Source organism: Pongo pygmaeus, chromosome X (genome assembly GCF_028885625.2).
Source record: "Pongo pygmaeus isolate AG05252 chromosome X, NHGRI_mPonPyg2-v2.0_pri, whole genome shotgun sequence".
Classification (NCBI taxonomy): Eukaryota; Metazoa; Chordata; class Mammalia; order Primates; family Hominidae; genus Pongo; species Pongo pygmaeus.
The window spans coordinates 140847134-140869010 of NC_072396.2; the positions used below are offsets into that span (position 1 = coordinate 140847134).

At 39.8% G+C, this 21877-nt stretch overlaps 1 protein-coding gene across 1 annotated transcript in view; it reads left to right on the forward strand.

Moving 5' to 3' along the window:
• Window positions 1–21877, forward strand: part of ADGRG4 (adhesion G protein-coupled receptor G4) — a 121368-nt gene that overhangs the window by 38852 nt on the left and 60639 nt on the right. The window contains exons 6-12 of the mRNA XM_054472067.1: window positions 3346–9393; window positions 10405–10499; window positions 12309–12373; window positions 15094–15133; window positions 16693–16745; window positions 18291–18454; window positions 20459–20591. Coding sequence (XP_054328042.1) covers window positions 3346–9393; window positions 10405–10499; window positions 12309–12373; window positions 15094–15133; window positions 16693–16745; window positions 18291–18454; window positions 20459–20591 — 6598 coding nt within the window. The remainder of the gene's footprint in view (window positions 1–3345; window positions 9394–10404; window positions 10500–12308; window positions 12374–15093; window positions 15134–16692; window positions 16746–18290; window positions 18455–20458; window positions 20592–21877) is intronic.

The window sequence follows — 21877 nt, forward strand, 5'->3', positions numbered from 1 at the left end:
TAAAATGCCACCTGCTTGGCAATTTAGCTCAACTCATTTGTTTTTATCTTTCTAAATCTTATATTCCTTCTTGAGATGCTTACTGGAAGTGTTAATAACAATTGCTACATTTATGGCTCAGCCCTCTCTGATAAAAATACCATGTCTAACTCCCATTCCCTGTCTTCTGAAAGAGTTTTCCACTACTTATGGATTACTCCAATAGTGCTCTTTGAATGCTGCATCAAAGAAGATAACTTAGACTTTTATGGTATTTAGTGTTTTATTGTTTTCCTAAAAAGTGAATGCAGTTCAATCATTAATCTTTTGTAAAGGAGAGGGAATTGTGAACTCTTCTCTCAACAATTAGTGCATTCATAGAGTGATTTCAGGCTCTAGGATGCCACACTCCTCAAATGTGCTAGAAGTGACACTTTCACGGAGGTTTGCCAAGCCAGTTGGCTGGTGTAAACCCACCTACAAAATTGGAAATGAAGATCCTGACAATTCTCCTTTCACGTGAAGTTATGGACAAATTTGAAAGCATAAAGCTTGAAATACACATTTGGCTGCTGAAATATACCAGTTTCTTGATAAGGCCTAACATAATGTGCATCTGTGGTAATTGGAAAAATGTCATAAAATTAAGTGGAAAAGTACTTTTTATATAGCTTTGACTTTTCCCCCTTAAAAACGTGTGTACTTTTATCAACTCATCTATACAGTCAGTTGGAGGATTGTTATTCATTCTACTTGCTAATGACCACAAAATCCTGAAGAACATCCTACACACACCTCAAAATTTCTGGATATGCAAATTATAAGTAATTTTAATGCTCAAGACAGTGAAACAAATCAGTAGATTGTCTACTATCACAATTATTCCTACATCATAGGTAATATGCTTCTCAGATGGATAAACTCAAAATACTAATTTCCCTAAAGTAAATATGGATGTTTTGGTGATTTCAATTGGAGAAAGATCATGACTCAGTCTTGAATTTTACTATGTACCATTTTCACTTGGATATTCACTATCATCCTAAATTCCACTTATCCACGTCTTAACTGGGTGTTTTTCTTCTGAGTGAGGCTTCTTCCCAATTTTTCTGTTTTTATGAAGATTACCGCTATTCTCCGAGTTGCCCAGAAGCAAACTTTGAGTTCTCTGAGATTTCTCTCTCTTCTTTATCTCTTAAACCTCTTTGTTATCATACCCTGTTAATTCTTACTTTCCAGTAGATATAGGGATAGGAATCTTCACATTGCTCTCACATCATTCCAAGCCTTTTTCTGTTATTCTATTAGCTTACAAATAGATACTAAACATCTACCATGTGCCAGGCACTGGGATAGACACTAAAGATACAATGGTGGGCAACAAAAGATGAGGACTCTGTCCATGTGGTCTAGCAAGGAAGAGAGACATTAAAAATCACATGCAAACAAAGGTAAATCTCCAACTATGACGCATTACATGAAGAAGAGGTATGAGGTGTCATAAGAGTCTGAAATAGATTGGTGTGAGCTAGTCATGGAAGTCAGGGAACGTAGGCTTCCCTGAAGAGGTGATGCATGAGCTGAGAACTGAAGGATTGGCAGAAGTTAATCAGATGAGGAAGGATGGGAAGAACATTCTAAGTAGAGGTTACAGCAAATGCAATGGTCTTGTAGTGGGAAAGAGCATGCCAAGTATTAGAGAACTAAAAAGAGGAAGACTAAAAAAAAACAGAGGGGACTTAGCACAAATTGAGACTGAAGAGATAGAGAGGGACCAAATCATGCATAGCTTTACATGCTTTATTAAGAAAAAATTTTCTTTTTATCCTATGAGCAATAGAAAGCAACTAAAGAGAGCTCAGTGTGTGTATGTGTGTGTGTGTGTGTGTGTGTGTGTGTGTGTGTGTGTCAGAGAGAGAGAGAGAGGAAGGGGATCAGATTGGCACTTAAAAAGATCATTTTGGTTGTATTATTGAACAGATTAGAGAGGGTCCAAGAGTAGTGGCAGACAGTTCAGTTGGGAGGCTACTGCAGTAGTCCAAGTGAAAGATGATGGTGACCGGTTAGTGTGGTAAGTGATGGAGATAGAGATAAACTGGGGTGAGCCAAGAGATATTTAGGAGCTATGATCAATAGGACAAGATTATGGATTGGCTATGGCAGGTGAGAGAGAGAATGAAGGAGACAGAGGGAGAGAGAGAGAGTTGGAGCTTGCATAATTTAATGTATGATAGTGTAGGGCCGGTCACTAAAGGAATACCAGAAGAGAACCCAGTTTGGAGAGAAGCTAATGAGTTCAAGTTGGAGAATGTTGAGTTTGAGGTGTTAATGAGATATCCAAGAAATGATATCAAGTAAACAATTGGTTATATAAACGTGGAGCTCAAAATAGAGATCTGGTCAAGAGATATAACTTTGAGATTTGTCTGTGTATAGGTGTAAATTGAAATCCTAGGTGTAGAGAAACTATACAGCCAAATGAGAAGAGGTCCTGGGACAAAGCTTTGGTCAGGTAAAACAGGATGAGTCTAAAAATGAGTGGACAGAGAAGTAGGAGAAAACGCAGGAGTGTGTTGTGTAATGGAAAGCAATGAAAATAGTATTTTCAACTCATTACTTCTACTAAATAAATGTTAATTTGGGAGTTCCAGATTAAAACATTTTCAATCTAGTGTTTAAATGACTGATAGAAGTTTGACCAAGTGAAAGTCAACTGTTTTTTGAGCACTTACTCTATATAGGAAGCTATGCTAAGTGTTTTATGCACAGTAACTCAATCTCATAACGATTTTATAGGATAGGTGTTATTATAATCCTCATATTATAGAGGAGGAAACTGAAGCACAGAGAGGTTAAGCAACTAGTCCAAGGTTATGTAATGGGTGTGAAAGTGATGGAGCCAGAACTTAAAACTAATCCATTTGAATCTAAGGTTGATGTTTCTTTTTGGAATATTTTAAACTACACAATTCAATTTCTTTAATAGATATAGGACTATTCAAGTTATCTGTTTCTTCTTAACTGAGTTCTTATAGCTGTATCTTTCAAGGAATTGGATCCTTTCCCAAAGCTAATCTTCTTCTTAATCAATGCACTACTGTGGCATGCATCCCTTTTTCAGGAATGTTTATATATTTCATGAAGATACTACAAAATGGATGTCTTCCTACCAGTTACTTAACCAGGGTGTTATGAGTGCCATATAGAGATCTTAGAGAGTAGAAAATTATCTTAAGGAAAATCAAGTGATCTGATTATATCTGTGATACTTTCTTACAAAATGAAAAGAAATTATAGAGCTGTTTCTAGTTGTCTCTAATTTCCAAAGCTGAATCCAAAATAACACATTCTTTCTTATTTTTTTAGTTGTTCCTGAAAATATGACAATTCAAGAAAAAAGTACAACTGTTTCACAACAGATAGATACGACCACTCCATCCCAAATTACTGGAGTAAAACCACAAAAGACTGCACATTCCTCTACACTGTTGTTTCAAAGCATACCTATATTTGCAACTGATTACACAAACACAACCATATCATATTCCAATACAACATCTCCACCTCTGGCAACAATGACTGCACAAAAAGTCTTAAAGACACCGGTAGATGAGACAGCTACATTCGCAGTGAATGTTTTATCAACTTCATCAGCCATCTCTCTGCCTACCCAGAGTATATCCATAGACAATACTACCAATTCCATGAAAAAAACGAAATCTCCATCTTCAGAAAGCACTAAGACAACAAAAATGGCTGAAGCCATGACTACTGAAATCTTTCAACCACCTACACCTTCTAATTTCCTATCCACATCCAGATTTACCAAGAATTCAGTTGTATCTACAACTTCAGCAATTAAATCTCAGTTGGCTGTTACGAAAACAACGTCTTTATTTTCAACTATTGAGTCAACATCTATGTCTACAACACCTTGTCTCAAACAAAAATCCACAAATACTGGGGCACTCCCTATCTCCACAGCTGGCCAGGAGTTCATTGAATCTACAGCTGCCAAAACTGTACCTTGGTATACAGTGGAAAAGACTTCACCTGCATCTACTCATGTTGGGACTGCATCAGCATTCCCACCTGAGCCTGTGCTCATCTCCACAGCTGCTCCAGTAGATTCTGTATCTCCTAGAAACGAGACAGAATTTCCACTGGCAACAACTGATATGAAAATAGCATTTACAGTCCATTCATTGACTCTCCCAACCAGGCTTATTCAGACCACACCTGCCCCAAGGACAGCTGAAACAGAATTGACATCTACAAATTTTCAGGATGTCTCTTTACCCAGAGTGGAAGATGTCATGTCTACTTCCATGTCTAAAGAGACCTCCTCTAAGACCCTTTCCTTCTTAACAGCCTTTTCATTTACTGGGACTGAGAGTGTACAGACAGTTGTTGATGCTGAAGCTACACGTACAGCCTTAACTTCTGAAATCACACTTGCATCTACAGTGGCTGAAGCTATGCTTTCCTCCACAATCACAGGACGAGTTTACACCCAGAATACACCTACAGCTGATGGACACGTGCTTACTTTGATGTCCACTAGATCAGCTTCCACATCCAAGGCACCTGAGTCAGGTCCCACATCCACAACCGATGAAGCTGCCCATCTGTTCTCCAGCAATGAGACCATTTGGACTTCCAGGCCAGACCAGACCCTGCTGACATCTATGAACACAACCACCATACTCACATTTGTGCCTAATGAAAATTTTACATCAGCATTTCGTGAGAGTACTACTCATACAGAACATTTATCCGCAACTACCAATATCACCCCACTGAAAGCATCTCCAGATGGCAAAGGTACCACTACCAATGATGCTACTACAGCCAGATATACAACAGCTGTATCCAAATTGACATCACCATGGTTTGCTAATTTCTCCATAGTTTCTGGAACCACATCCATAACCAATATGCCTGAATTTAAATTTACCACTTTACTACTAAAAACAATACCTATATCTACAAAACCTGCAAATGAACTTCCTTTGACACCAAGGGAGACTGTTGTTCCATCAGTAGATATAGTATCTACTCTTGCTTGCATTCAACCAAATTTTTCTACTGAGGAAAGTGCTTCTGAGACCACACAAACAGAAATAAATGGTGCAATTGTATTTGGAGATACAACGACCCCTGTACCAAGGTCAGCAACAACACAAAGATTAAATGCCACTGTGACAAGAAAAGAAGCAACTTCCAATTATCTTGTGGGAAAATCAACTATAGCAGCAGTGGCTGAGGTTTCTCCATTTTCAACAATGCTGGAAGTGACAGATGAATCAGCACAAATGGTGACAGCTTCTGTCACTGTTTCCTCTTTTCCTGATATAGAAAAGCTAAGTACCCCATTGGATAATAAAACTGCAACAACTGAGGTGAGAGAAAGTTGGCTTTTGACAAAATTGGTGAAAACCACACCTAGGAGTTCATACAATGAAATGACAGAAATGTTTAATTTTAACCACACCTATGTAGCACATTGGACTTCAGAGACATCTGAGGGAATTTCAGCTGGATCTCCCACTTCTGGGAGCACACATATATTCAGTGAACCACTGGGTGCTTCTACCACAAGGATATCAGAAACCAGTTTCTCCACTAACCCTACAGACAGGACAGCTACGTCCTTGTCTGATGGTATCTTACCTCCACAGCCTACAGCTGCTCATTCCTCAGTAACCCCTATGCCTGTTACTCATATGTTCTCATTGCCAGTTAATGGCAGTTCTGTGGTGGCTGAGGAGACTGAGGTTACCATGTCTGAGCCTTCTACACTGGCCAGGGCTTTTTCTACATCTGTGCTCTCACATGTCTCAAATCTATCATCAACTACAATGACCACAGCATTGGTACCACCTTTGGATCAGACTGCTTCCACAAGCAGTGATATTGTGACTACCCATGGAGACTTGATTCGTACCACTTCAGAGGCCACGGTAATCTCTGTCAGGAAGACATCCATGGAAGTTCCTTCTCTGACAGAAACACCATTTCCTTCACTGAGACTCTCCACTCCTGTGACAGCTAAGGCTGAGACCACCCTTTTCTCTACCTCAGTTGATACAATAACCCCATCTACACACACACTCGTCTGCTCAAAACCTCCCCCTGACAACATTCTTCCTGCATCTTCCACTCATGTGATCTCAACTACGTCTACACCAGAAGCAACTCAACCCATATCTCAAGTAGAAGAGACTTCTGCCTATGCTGTCAGCTTCCCACATACTTTCAGTGGTGGTGAAGATGTTGCCAGCTTGGCTACTGGCACCACAGAGACCTCTGTTGTTGATGAGACCACACCCTCACACATCTCTGCCAATAAGTTTACTACTTCAGTAAACAGTCACATTTCTCCGTCTGCCACACATCGTGTACACACACCAGTGTCCATCCAATTGGTGACTAGCACCTCTATTTTATCTTCCGACAAAGACCAGATGACCATATCCCTGGGAAAAACCCCTAGAACTATGGAGGTGACAGAAATGTCCCCATCAAAGAATTATTTTATTTCATACTCCCGGGGTACTCCATCTTTGGAAATGACAGATACAGGATTTCCTGAGACCACAAAAACTTCCAGTCACCAAACACATTCGCCTTCAGAGATTCCACTTGGGACTCCCTCTGATGGAAACTTGGCTTCATCTCCCACTTCTGGAAGCACACAGATTACACCTACCTTGACCTCAAGTAACACAGTAGGTGTTCACATTCCAGAAATGTCTACCAGTCTTGGGAAAACAGCTCTCCCCTCACAAGCACTGACAATCACCACTTTTTTGTCTCCTGAAAAGGAAAGCACGAGTGCCTTTCCAGCATATACTCCCAGGACCGTGGAAATGATAGTAAACTCCACCTATATGACTCACTCTGTCTCATATGGCCAGGATACTTCATTTGTAGATACCACAACTTCCAGCTCAGCAAGAATATCAAATCCTGTGGACATCAATACAACTTTTTCACACTTGCATTCACTTAGGACACAACCTGAGGTGACTTCAGTTGCCTCTTTCATTTCTGAAAGCACACAGACTTTCCCTGAGTCCTTGTCTCTTTCCACAGCTGGACTATATAATGATGGTTTTACAGTTCTCTCCGACAGGATCACTACAGCTTTTTCTGTTCCAAATGTACCTACAATGCTTCCTAGAGAATCCTCTATGGCAACGTCCACTCCTATTTACCAGATGTCCTCATTGCCAGTTAATGTAACTGCCTTCATCTCCAAAAAAGTTTCTGACACTACCCCAATAGTGATAACTAAATCTTCTAAAACAATGCATCCAGGTTGTTTGAAAAGTCCCTGTACAGCCACTTCTGGGCCTATGTCTGAGATGTCCTCAATGCCAGTTAATAACTCTGCTTTCACACCTGCAACAGTCTCTTCTGACACTTCCACAACAGTTGGGTTATTCTCTACTTTATTGTCTTCAGTTACCCCCAGGACTACTATGACCATGCAAGCATCTACATTGGATGTTACACCTGTGACATATGCTGGGCCTACTTCAAAAAACAAAATGGTTTCCTCTGCTTTCACTACAGAAATGATAGAGGCACCTTCCAGGATCACACCTACAACCTTTCTCTCTCCAACAGAGCCAACTTTGCCCTTTGTAAAAACCGTTCCCACCACCATTATGGCTGGGATAGTGACTCCATTTGTAGGCACCACTGCCTTCTCTCTACTCAGTTCTAAGAACACTGGAGCTATTTCCTCCATTCCAAAGACCACATTTTCACCATTTCTATCAGCAACTCAACAGTCATCACAAGCAGATGAGGCTACAACTTTGGGCATATTATCTGGGATTACTAACAGGTCCCTATCTACTGTGAATAGTGGTACGGGGGTAGCTCTCACAGATACTTATTCCAGAATCACTGTTCCTGAAAATATGCTTTCACCTACTCATGCAGATAGTCTCCATACTTCCTTCAATATTCAGGTTTCCCCATCTCTGACTAGCTTTAAGAGTGCTTCTGGACCCACAAAAAATGTTAAAACAACCACCGATTACCTTTCTTCTAATACTAGAAAGATGACTTCCTTGTTAGAAAAGACTTCCTTAACAAACTATGCCACATCTTTGAATACCCCTGTTTCATACCCTCCATGGACCCCATCCAGTGCAACTCCACCCTCTTTGACATCATTTCTTTATTCACCTCATAGTACTGAAGCTGAGATCTCTACTCCAAAGACCTCTCCTCCTCCTACATCCCAAATGGTTGAATTTCCAGTTCTGGGAACAAGAATGACATCTAGTAATACCCAACCTCTGCTTATGACTTCCTGGAACATGCCCACAGCTGAAGGTTCTCAGTTTCCAATTTCTACCACTATTCATGTACCTACATCCAATGAGATGGAAACAGAGACTCTACACCTTGTTCCTCGGCCTTTGTCAACAATCACAGCCTCTCAGACTGGTCTAGTATCTAAAGATGTCATGGCAATGTCATCAGTTCCTATGTCAGGAATTCTTCCTAACCATGGGCTTTCTGAGAACCCTTCATTATCAACATCTTTAAGAGCTATCACTACCACATTGGCTGACGTTAAGCACACATTTCAGAAAATGACCACATCTGTAACTCCTGGGACCACACTCCCATCAATTCTTTCTGGTGCCACTTCAGGATCTGTAATTTCAAAGTCACCCATTCTGACATGGCTCTTATCTAGTCTCCCTTCTGGCTCCCCTCCAGCAACTGTATCTAATGCCCCTCATGTTATGACTTCCTCTACAGTAGAGGTGTCAAAATCAACATTTCTGACATCTGACATGATATCAGCGCACCCATTCACTAACTTGACAACACTACCCTCTGCTACTATGAGCACTATACTCACCCAAACCATTCCTACACCTACACTGGGTGGTATCACTACTGGCTTCCCAACTTCTCTCCCTATGTCTATAAATGTCACACATGACATTGTGTACATTTCCACACACCCTGAGGCATCCTCCAGAACCACAATAACTGCCAACCCCAGGACTGTGCCTCATCCTTCATCCTTCAGCAGAAAGACTATATCACCTTCTACAACTGACCACACTCTATCTGTTGGTGCCATGACTCTGCCTAGCTCTACAATAACATCTTCATGGAGCAGAATTCCAGCCGCATCATCACACTCTACTTTAATTATTCCTAAGCCCACACTGGACTCCATTCTAAATATAATGACTACTACATCCACTGTTCCTGGAGCCTCATTTCCACTTATATCCACTGGGGTGACATATCCTTTTACAGCAACTGTGTCTTCACCAATATCATCCTTTTTTGAAACAACTTGGCTGGACTCCACACCTTCCTTTCTATCTACGGAAGCATCGACTTCGCCTATTGCCACCAAGTCCACAGGTACTGCTCCATAATGCATGTGGTAGCCCCAACAGAATTCATGCACTATGGGTCATGTGTTCTCCAAAGTGGCCCATTCTTGGAAGGCAGAAAAGAACGAAGAAGGGTGCAGGTGTTTCTTATCTCCTTTAGACAATGGGTACAGTGAGTACCTTGTCCAAATACAAAATTCTCTAGCCATCTTTCTTGTCTTTGCTTTATTGAAATATAATGTAAATGTATATTTTCACTCATCATGACAATTTCTAAGCCTACTTTCCACCTGTTTTGTTCTTGACGGTCTGACTCTTATTCTGCCAATGTGCACATGGACTAGGAACCTCATCCCTTCCCAGTAAGAGAATCATATGGCCTTAGGTCTGAGCATGCTGACCACACACCAGAAAACACCAGAAAAAAACACCAGAATATATCTTATCTTGCCTTTTGAATTCCTTTTATGCAGGTTTCAGCCTTCTCCAATCCCTTCCTGCAGCTGACTAGGAGTGCTTGTCCAAGGCCAGGGAGTATTTGGCTTCCATATTGTTCAAATTTTGAATGTTCCTGCAACTTTTAACATTCTACAATAGAAATTTGATAGGATACACAAGAGCAAAAGGGAAAAAAGGAGAGAAAAACCTAAAGCAGAAAACAAGGCACAGGAGGAAAAAACAGTTATTTTCTCAGGGAAAATGATCTTCTGAGATAATGTTCAGTTTGGCCGTTGAGTGGACTGAAAGTCTGTTGGCCAATGAGAGTGGAGAATTGGTGGGATTTGTGGAGTGTCTGTCAACTAGAAATCAAGGAAGTGCCCAAATAATTAAAGCAAAATTGGGATGGTAACATCCTGTTCTGCTTTTTGATATGGAGCCAAAAGTGTTGGTTCTTGACCTTGGAGTTAAACTAAGCTAAGTTTAGGCATGAGACATTATTATTTGGTTTACTTTAAAACAGAGAACACTTTTCGCCAAATTTACGGAAGTCAAATTTCTTGAACTAAATGAATAAAATTAACCTCATTTTTAATTACAGTTTCCTTCTACAATGTTGAAATGAGCTTCTCTGTCTTTGTTGAAGAGCCAAGGATCCCTATTACCAGTGTTATAAATGAATTTACGGAAAATTGGGTAAAATAATATTTTGCATATTTATGGCATATATAAATATATGTGAATATATACATGTATATATATGACAGAGTATATTAAAACTAGGCTTTACTTTTTTCTACCAATAATAAGTTTCACAGCTAAGTAGTTTTGATTTTTTTTTTTTTTTGCTGCAAATCTGTCTACTCTGTAAGCAACCTCATGAGAATGTATGCAATCTCTCTTTCATAGTGCCAATGTTGAAAGCTTTTATGGAACGTTATTATTTTCATTTGTTGAGATCTGTACATTTCCCTTTAGCGACACAAATTCTGAGTCTTTGCCAAATTTTCCTATTTGGGGGAAGTGGGAGAGCAGTGATAACAAAATGTATACTTAAATACAATGGTATTTAAGTATTATTGTTTTCTGCATTTTATTTTTTTCTTTTTCCAACACAATGAATGTTTTACTTATCCTTAATTTTTTCTTGATATGACTAATACATACTCTCTGTAACAAAATCAGACATTGACATCGAAAACCCAGAAAGTAAATGTCCTCTCTAATACTGCTCTGTGCATTAACTCCTCTTAATAGTTTAAGGTACATTCTTTAAGATTTTTTTTCTGTGCATATTATAACATTCATGCATGTGTGTTCTTTTACAAAATAATTGTAATTGTACTAGTTATGCTATTTTTCAACTTGCTCTCCCTCCTCTGCACTTAACCATGTATCTTTGCACATATTCATGCTGGTAAATATAAATCGTACACTTTAACAGATGCATAGGATTTCACTACATGGTTGTAGTATAGTTTTTTTTTTTTAATCCATTGGTGGACATTTAAGTTATTTCTATCTTTTTCTGTATTTAGAAACAATGCCGGGCTGGGCACTGTGGCTCATGCCTGTAATCCTAGCACTTTGAGAGGCTGAGGCAAAAGGATTGCGTGAGCCAAGGAGTTCGAGACTAGCCTGGGCAACATGGCGAGAACTTGTCTTCTTTTAAAAAAAAAAAAAAAAAAAAGTTTAAGAAAGAAACAATGCTGAAAACAATTCCCTAGAAGTAAATTTTAGGGCACTTAAGTATTTTTATAGGATAAATTCCTAGAATTGGAATTAGTAGATGAAAAGATGTGAACATTTCACATTTAAATAGCTGTCACTAAATGGCCTCCCAGATAGGTGACACCAACTTGCACCATCTCCCAACAGCAAATAATCATATCTGTTTCCCTTCTTTCCCTGTCAGCACTTAAGTGTCTATGGCTTGGTTATAAATCCTTGAAAATGGGTGGGTGTATTAGTCTACTCAGGCTACCATAACAAGATACCACAGACTGGGTGGCTTAAACAACAGACGTTTATTTTCTCACAGTTCTGGAATCTGGAAGTCTAAGATTAAGGTGCTGGCAGAGTTGGTTTCTGGTGAGGCCTCTCTCCTTGGTTTGCAGATGGCCATCTTCTTAACTGTGTCCTCACTTGGTCTTTCCTCTGTGCATACGCATCCCTGGTCTCTCTTTTTCTTCTTATAAGGACACTGGTCCTATTGGAGTAGGGCTCCACTTTTATGATCTTATTTAACCTTACATCCCCAAAGGCCTTATCTCTGAATATAACCACATTCAGGGTTAGGGCTTCAACATTTGAGTTTTGGAAAGACACAATTCAGCCCATAACAGTAGGTAAAATGTAAATGGAAAAACTTAATGGAGCAGATGGAAATGTTGAGCCAGCTGAAATAATGAGTGCAGCTTAATGATCACACCATCCCAGGTGATTTTGCTGAGTTAAACAAGAGGAGCAGAATACTAAAACTGATTTTTTTTTTGTCTTGTACAGTTGAATTCTATATTTCAGAATAGTGAATTTTCTCTTGCTAATCTGGAAACCCAAATTAAAAGCAGGTACGTGAATGACATTTACTGTGGGTGAAAGGGCAATTTGAGGGCATTTTGGGTCTGTTCCTATCTGGAGGGGATGTCCTATGTTTATGTCTGAGATTTAGGGCTGCCACATTTTTAGTTGCATCTTCCTTCCTGAGTAGGTTCTTTTTGGCATGAGGAAAAAAAATGTATTACTATTGTAGGGTATAAAGCCAATGGTAGAACAAAACAAAAGAAAATCAATAGGGGAAGTAGTGCAGTTAGACTGAGTTACCTCTAATACCCTTTTCATCTCTAAGTTTCTATGAATCTGTGATTTATACAAAAATCATGCCTTGAAGTGCTATGTATGGACAATGCACGAGGATTTATAAGACCTTTTATTTTGGAATGATTCACTTTCAGAAAAGAGAAATTCCAAGGTGAACTTGAAATGTCTAAAGCAAGAATGTTGACTAATCCAAGATTTGCTTGGGGCACAAATTTCGAAAGGTGATTGCAGTGAAATGGGCAGGCACTGAGTAGTATCATGGAAACTATGGCAAAGGCAATTACTCACCTGAGAAGTATTTCCTGTATTCTTTCCCTGCACATATACTAGTCCTCTGTTAAGGGACACCCCCCAGAAGCTCTTTGAAAAATAGGCATGGCTCTGTTAAGCCATGGCAAACTGATTTTTAAAACACAAAATGCTACTGCCTGTCTTCTGTACACTGGGACTTTGGTTTCTCTTACATATCCAAGTATTAATTATTAATCAAGTATTAATTCATATAAGTATTAATAGGTTCAAGAAAATTCATATGAATGAATGGAGGTAAATCTATGGTAGGTTATTGTCTTAGTCAGTTTTGAGTTACTATAACAAAAATGCTATAGACTAGGTGGCTTAAGCCACAGAAATTTATTGCTCACAGTTCCGGGGGCTGGGAAGTCCAAGATCAAGGTGTTGGCAGGTTCATTGTCTGGTGATGGCCCTCTTCTTGCTGTGTCCTCAAGTGGGAGAAAGCAGAGAGACAGAAAGCTCTCCTGTCTCTTCTTATAAGGGTACTGCTTCAAAAAAAATCAAACTGTTTTTTTTCCTCTGTTGTCATACCAACACAACAATCAATATAGAAGACTTCTACGACCAAACGTGTGGGGATTTTCCCCCAACACACCAAGCAGCTGACACCAGCTGGTTGTTCTCTACTTCAATTCTATTCTGGTGCTATCCTCTCAAAAATAGCTTCAGATCTCACAGGTCCCCAAGACTGCCCCTCACCCCAGACACTAGTCAAAAGTCCAGGCCTCCAGAACTTCTGACTAACTGACTTCAACTTGGGGTTCCCATGACCCACTCTTTGAGCTTGATTAATTTGCTAGAGTGGCTCACAGAACTCAGGGAAATACTTATGTGTATTGGTTTATTATAAAGGATACTGCAGAAGATATGAATGAAGAGATGCGTAAGGCAAGGTAAGGGACAAGAGGAATGGAGCTTCTGTGATCTCCCTGGGTGCACCACCCTCCAGGAACCTCCATGTATTCAGCTCTTGGGAAGCTCTCCAAACCCAGTCTTCTTGGGATTTTATGGAAACATCATTATGTCAGCATTCCTTTCCCAAGTCTCATATGAGGCAAGACTCTTTCTGGAGAGGGTCTTAAGACTCACAATCAGAAAGGTGAAGAAAGATTAGAGTTCCGCCTTGGGGCAGGTGAAAGGAGGGTGGGAGAAGATCAGAGAGATTCTGTTTGCTGAAGCCAGCTTCTGAGGACTGGCACACCTAACATTGTAACAAAAGACTGTAACATGGGCTATGGGAGTTATGAGCCAAGAACTGTGGATGAAAACATATGTGTACACACACACACACACACATACACACACACACGTATAACACCCCAGGCACCGATCCCATTCATGAGAGTTCCACCTTCATGATCTAATTATCCCTCAAAGGCCCCGCCTCCTAATATAATCACACTGGGGATTGGACTTCAACATTGAATTTTGGGAGGACACAAACATTCACAACATTTAACCCACTAAACCAAAACTAGAGATGTCTGGGAGTATACAACATTCTTTTTAAAAACTGTGCCTATTATTTTTCCTCATTGCAAAAGTCATATGTGACCACTGTAAAATCTTAGAGCTTTACAGAAATATATATATATATATAACATGGACGGTAAAAATCTCTGAATACTTGCCTTCCCCCACCCCTCCAAGAACTCCTGTTAACAGCTTATTTTATTGATTTTTCAAGATTTGTTTTCACGCATTTACTAAGAGAATAAGATTCTCCTCTACATACTGTTTGACAACTTTCTTTTCATGCTTTATAATATATCATGTATGCCTTTTCAGGCCAATACATGCAGATATAGCTCATTTGTTTTAATAATTGTACAGGATTATTTTATATGGTATGCCATGATGTTTTCCTCCAATTATCTAATGATGGACACTTGAGTAATTTCCACTTGTATGTCTATTTTTATGCACTTTTGCTGGTACCATTATGGAATAGATTCCTGGATGCAAGGTTAATAAGTCAAAGGCTTGCCACCATTTTGGTATGCATATAATAAGCAAGCCCATTGGAAGCGTTCCTCTGGAGCCTCAGCATTATTTGAATTCCAGGCTGGGAGAAGTCTACTGTTCTGCCTCAGTGTCGCCTTTCTCCTGATCTCGTGCCCTGTATACTTGTTACTATATTTCATTTTCCTATAATTTTGTAATGCTTTTGATACAGGGACATTTCTAAGGAAGAGATGGTCATGGATCGAGCTATTGTAAGTAATTTTTCAAAATGAATCTACTTGTGACCTATCCTATGCCTGATTAGATGTAAGTCAATAGCTCTTCCACCCAAGTGTGTATTATCAGGAGAAGCTCTGTTGTGACAATTGGGGGTCAAATTACATTACTTCCTTTGGGATTGGTACAAAAAGCCATCAAGAAAACCATCCCCTGCTTTTTTGAACTATCCATGTGGCAGCTTTTTGAGGCACATTTTCTGGTCTACAGGGATTGTAAATGGTAAGTGAATTTCTTCGTTATAGATGTCTTGCAAAAAAAAAAAAAAAAACCTAGCTCTTCCAAGAGTGACACAATTGTTTGCAAGACTGGCATTCACACAATAAATCCACCCTCTATTTGTCCAGATTTGAAGCCAGAGTGTGATAAAACTATCTCCCATCATCCTTGCCCCAATTCTCAGTTCTTGTTCCATTGCCTCAAAGCTTTACAATAGCACACTCTAAAATGAGTAGCAAGCACACAGCTTTCCAGGTATTTAAGTGTGAGGTAAGTATTTTATGATACAGAATACAATCAAGCCCACAGTACAGGGGCCAGAAGCAGTGACTCACACCTGTAATCCCAGAGATTTGGGAGGCTGAGGTGGGAGGATTGCTTGAGGCCAGGAGTTCAAGACCAGTCTGAGCAACATGAGGAGACCCCATCTCTACAAAAAATAATTTAAAAATATTAGCTGGGCACGGTGGTGCATTCCTGTAGTCCCAGCTACTGAGGAGGCTGAGGTGGGGGGATCACATGAGCCCAGATTTCAAGGCTGCACTACAATATGATTGCACCACTGCACTCCAGCCTAGGTGATAGAGCAAGGCTCTGTCTCAAAAAACAAACAAACAAACAAACAAACAAAAACCTATAGTGCATAGTGCATTCCAAATTATCCACTGTCATTAAAAATATTTTCTGTAAATAGCTGAGTCAGAAGTTTTGATGTATACACATTATAGCATGATATAACTAAAATTCCTGTCAATAACAGGTATAAAATCCTTTTGGTGATAATGTGGTCAAGCTGCCTGGGTTGGAACCCCTGCTTTTCCACTTCCTGACTACGAGACCTTGGGCAACTTAATTAACCTCTCTGTGCTGGAGTTTCCTCATCTGTAAGATGAGGACTGTTGGAAGGATAAAATGAGATAATCTATGTTAAGTGTTTAACATTGGGCTTAGAACATAGTGAATGTTTGATAGTGTTTACAATTGTCAACAGCATGTTAATATCTAGATCCAGAAGGCTTAGATTCTGCTCCTAGTTCTGTGACTTGTCAACTGTGTGATACTGGGCAGACCATTTAACTTCTCTGTGACTCAGATTCCTCATGTAACAAACAGGGTGACAATCCCTGTGTTGCCCACCCTACAGGGTTGGTGTGAGGAGTAAATGCATTGATGTTTTTGAGGGTAGTTTGTAGATGGCAATGAATTACATAAATGTAAAGCATAATTATATAATTGTTATTAACAATAAGCCCTGTACTCAGTTATGACATTTGTTTAAAGATTTCAGTGACTATGTACTTTTCTTTTGCCTTAGTTGGAACAGAGAGAAGGACAAGAAATGGCTACAATTTCCTATGTACCATACAGGTAGGAAGTAGGAACTGAGTTTATTAATAGCTGGCACATTTAGTTCTGATTTTCCTTCCATTTAATTCCGTATGTGTGGCCAGTTGGCCAGAGTTGTCAGAAGAAGATCAAAGTACCCAGTGATTATTTCACATATGCTGTAATTAGGTCCTTGCCTTCATGAAATATGATGTTTCGGTTGGTCATGGCACAGGCTAGCGGCCAGCCTGCTGCCTCTTTGCAGTGAAGAGAAAAAGGGGTGGTCATAATCTGGGACGGGGGAGTGAAGTGTTTGTTTTGGTCAAAAAGGTCCACGAAATACTTGGCAGGGAAATTGGAAACAACAACAACAACATGGAAAGTAGCTTCGGTTCTGTTCAGACTCGTAGTCCAGCTCCTCCTGGAATGCTGGCTATTGTTGATCTGTTCGATGCACATATATGATCAGGAAGAACACATAGTCAAAAAAGGCCCTTGAAGAGGTCTTTGAAATGGAGTAGATGGTCTGTTGCAAGCAGGAGGAGAGGTTTATAGTGAAGACTCCTCTTCGGACTGGAAAGATGAAAGCTGAGAAGAGCTAGGCTCCAAAGGAAGGAGACAGGATGAGCAGGGACTTCACCAAATATAGATCAAGGGAGGGGCAGATATCACTTAGATTAGACATGGAGATAAGTTTTGAGCAAGTACACGTATGTCTAACTTGCAACAACTGGCAGGAAACTTAGCAAATATCTTCTTCAAAAAGCCGTGTCTACAAATGGAAATGGAAAAAAGATATAGGTAAGTTTTTGTATCTGAAATGTGCTTCCTAATGGAATATTAGAGGAATTCAGAATATTTGAGGATCTTGCTGTAGAGGATAGAGGATGAAGTCAAGGGCAGCTCTATCCTTTCATCAGTGATCTTTTAGTGGACATAAATACTGAGTGAGTCTTTGTGACCATGGGAAACATTATTTCCCTGAGGCTGAGTTCCATCATCTGTATTATGGGAATAATAATAGCATTACCTCATACGGTCGTTGTGAGAATAAAGTGAATCAGAACATGTGGAGGAAGGGTTTCACAAATGTTAGCTACTATCATTATCATTATCATCATTATTACTTATTATAGAAATGAGCCTTCTTCAGAACACTTCTTTATAGACTAACTGAGCATCATATGCCTATTTGCCTGATTTCAGTAATGATGGGTAAATTGGAGACCAGAAGAATAAAAGGTTCTCTCTGAAATAATAAATCCTGAAAACTCCATCTTCTCTATTAATTATTACAAACTCTTAGAGAAATCTCAAGGCTAGCAATTTCAACACAATGCATATGTTACTGACCATTCTTTTGAAAATAGGTTTTGCATTGTCTGTTTTGGATAAGAGAAAATTTATCAGAACATTTCAATATGCTGTCTTCCATCACTTCTTAAGATTGGCTGCTTAATAGCTGTAAAATGTTTGACATTTATGAACTACCAATTAAATCAGCTGTACAGAATTTCTGCAGTGCAGGCCAAGTTGCACTCCCTTGACATAACTGCAACAATCTTTCTTTTTTATTCTGCTTTGTAGCTGTGTTTGTCAGGTCATCATAAAAGCCAGCTCTTCCTCAGCATCCTCTGAATTGATGAGCAAAATCAAAAGTAAAATACATGGCAACTTCACACATGGAAACTTCACACAAGATCAATTGACGTTATTAGTAAACTGTGAACACGTTGCAGTGAAAAAACTAGGTAATTTTTCGGGGGGTGGATATTGCAGTATGAACTTACTTCCTTTATTATAAAACTCATAATGCATACTTGGTTAAGGATTCTGAGTTCAGAAAGGAGAGAAGTCATCTTTATGTTTTTATTTTCCATATTCTTGGTACCCACTTGATCTGATGACCTTTCTACCTTTAAGAACTTATGGAAGAACAGAATGCTGGAGGAGTTACCAGAGACTGCTGGTCAGCTCTGGATATTAGCAATGGTCAATCCGTCAATGGAATGGGAGGATTTTCTCTCTTGCATAAATACCCAGAGACCTGAAGAACTTCCTCATTAACACACAATAAATGCCTAATAGACACTTGCTAATTTATTGATTGATTCAGCCATCTTATTCATCTTGGCAAGTGATCAGGGAACTGTCCCAGATTTCTCTCATGGGGGCATTCTCTAATTAGCAAAGCTTTATTGGTAGAAATGCAAGGCTACCAGGCCACTCCACCTCCTTCCCAGTGCAGCTTTGTTCCTTTTCCCCAATAGACTGCTGTAGAAATCATTGAGCTCACACAGCTCTAATGCCAGATAACACACACAGGCATTACAACGCACAATCCTTGGCAACAGACTAATTAAGTATCAGAGGGCAGCCTGTGACGGTGCAGGGGTGTGAGTGAAATGGAGGTCAGAAACGTGTTGAAGCCACAGGCAGAGCCCAACATGTAAATGACACTAATGAATGTGTCCTAAGAATGAGAGGAAGGCACCTTTCACCCACACTCAGAATGGAGGCTGGGATAGCTGAGCAAAGCTGGCTGGGCCACTTCTCATAGCATTCTTTCAACACCTGAGGGAAATATTTCCAGAATCAGGGTCATGAAACCCAGTAAGTGCTCAGAAAAAAATGGGAACTTATCATATAGACTTAGCCCATGTCACATCTCCCTTCGTGTGACAGCAAAACCTTGCCTTAACAGCCCTATGTGGAAGTTTGCCCTGTCCCTCAGCACCAACATCAAAAACAGAGCCCTAGACTGTGTACAGTGGCTTACGCCTATAATCCCAGAACTTTGGGAGGGTGAGGCAGGAGGATAACTTAAGGTCAAGAGTTTGAGACCAGCCTGGGCAACAAAGCAAGACTCTGTCTCTACAAAAAATAAAAAATTAGCTGGACATGGTGATGCATGCCTGTAGTGCCAGCTATTCAAGAGGCTGAGGCAAGGGGATCACTTGAGGCCAGGAGGTTGAGGCTGCAGTGAGCCATGATCAGACCATTGCGCTCCAGACTGGGTGACAGAGTAAGACCTCATATAACAAACAAACAAACAAAACAGAGCTCCCCTGTCTACATTGATCATGTCAGATACACTGAGTTTACTAAAACAAAATCCATCCCAGAGTCCATTAAGAAGGGGGCCATTCCAGAGAGAGAAGTTGGTCTATAGTCTCCTGTCTTTGGATATAAAACTGCTAACAGTGGGTATCTCAGAAGCTGGGCAACTGGTAGGTGGGAACTTTTGACTTTTGACTCTGCATTCCACCATGTGGCTTGAAAATTTTCAATTCATATATATTGTTTTAAAAACAAGTCAGAACAATGTCAGGTGAGGTGGCTAATGCTTATAATCCCAGATCTTTGGGTGGTTGAGGTGGGAGGATTGCTTGAGGCCAGGAGTTTGAGACCAGCCTCTATAACATAGCAAGACGCTGTCTGTACAAAATTTTAGAAAAACCTATCTCATCAATTGGTTGTTTTAATGAAAAGGACTAAATATGTGGTTATACTGGGTGGTTTATTATTTAAAAAAAAAAAACACTCCATATAATGATATTTTCAATAAGGCCTGGTCCAAATGGCTAGGTAGAAAAAGTTTTCTTTTTTATTTGCTGATCTTTACGTGCAGCGTAATAATGACGTTCATAATAATATATAATATTATATTATTATATAGTAATAATAATAATGGATGTTCGTAATACTTTTAAGTGCCTCTTGCCCTTTAAAACGTGCATACATTTTCTCTGTAGAGCCTGGAAATTGCAAAGCCGATGAAACAGCCTCTAAATACAAAGGGACCTATAAGTGGCTATTAACCAACCCTACGGAGACAGCCCGAACTAGATGCATAAAAAATGAGGATGGAAATGCCACAAGATTCTGGTATGTACAGGCCAAGTTCTAATCGCTGATTCAGATATACAAAGATCTGCCTAATTGGGGACATGTTTCTATGTCATTTGTCTGAGCATGCTCCCTTCCTCCACCTCTAGTGCCAGTCTTTCTTTCTATTACCTTTTATACCTGTTTAAACATACGCATGCAACATAACAAGAAAAATTTTCAAGGAGACAAAAGATAAAAGTTACCCATCATCCCATAAGAAAATTCAAGAAGACAAAAGAGAAAAAAGTCACTCATAACCCCACTGCCTGAACACAGCTGTTTTTAGGTTGGCATATATTTTTCTCATCTAACCTTTCTCTGTATGTATGTAGCAGTAATCACTATTCTTGTATCAATAATGTAATTTACCATTTCATTCAATGGTTTATCAAACATTTTCCATGTTTTACATTTATTATCTTAATGTTCATTTCAAAAAACGACCTTGGAAACTATCTAGTTGATGGGCTATAGTAATTTACTAAATCACTCTTCTATTGTTGACTTTATCATTTTCCTTTTTAAAATAATCAGCCCTCTTTTCTTACTCTCTGCTGTTCATGGTTTATGCCATTAACTTAAGTGGCAAAACCAGAGGGGCAGTAGGTTTTGACAGAGGCTTAAAAGCACTCTTTTAGAAAGCAACATTAGGGGCTTTCCTTTTCCTCCCTGTGTCTAATCAGTCGGCAAGTCCTGCAGCTTTGACGGTCATAGTCAGAGCCCACATCCAGCCTTTCCTTTCCAACCCCACTGCCACTACCCTGGTGCAAGCCCTTATTGCCCACTATTAGAGCGGTCTCCTTTCCATCTAACTTAACAGTACCCCTTACCTGCCTCCGCCAACTATATTCTACACTGCTGCCAGCATGATTTTCCTGAAGTATGGCTGCTATCATGCCACCGTCGTGCTCCAGCTCCATATTGCCTCAAGAATTAAGTCCAAACCCCTAAATATAGTCCAGACCGTAGGCTTCCTCTCCTGCTGTCTCACTCAGCATTCTCCCCCGCTTTATCATATGCTCCAGTCAAAATGACCATTTGCTGTTCTGGGCTCAATGGGCGCTTCCTGGTGTCTCTTTCTCTGCCTGTGCTGTTTGCTCTTCTTGGGGTTGGGGGGAGAGATTTTTCTCTACCTCTGTCCTTTCAGCACACAGCTCAGCTCAAATGCTGAAAGTAACGTCTCTTTCCTTGGTAGTTTGATAGATTCAGTTTTGTTTATACAGCTTTTCATCTTATATTTGCCCTAAGTTTCGAGTAGTTACACTTAGAGTTTTTTTTTCATT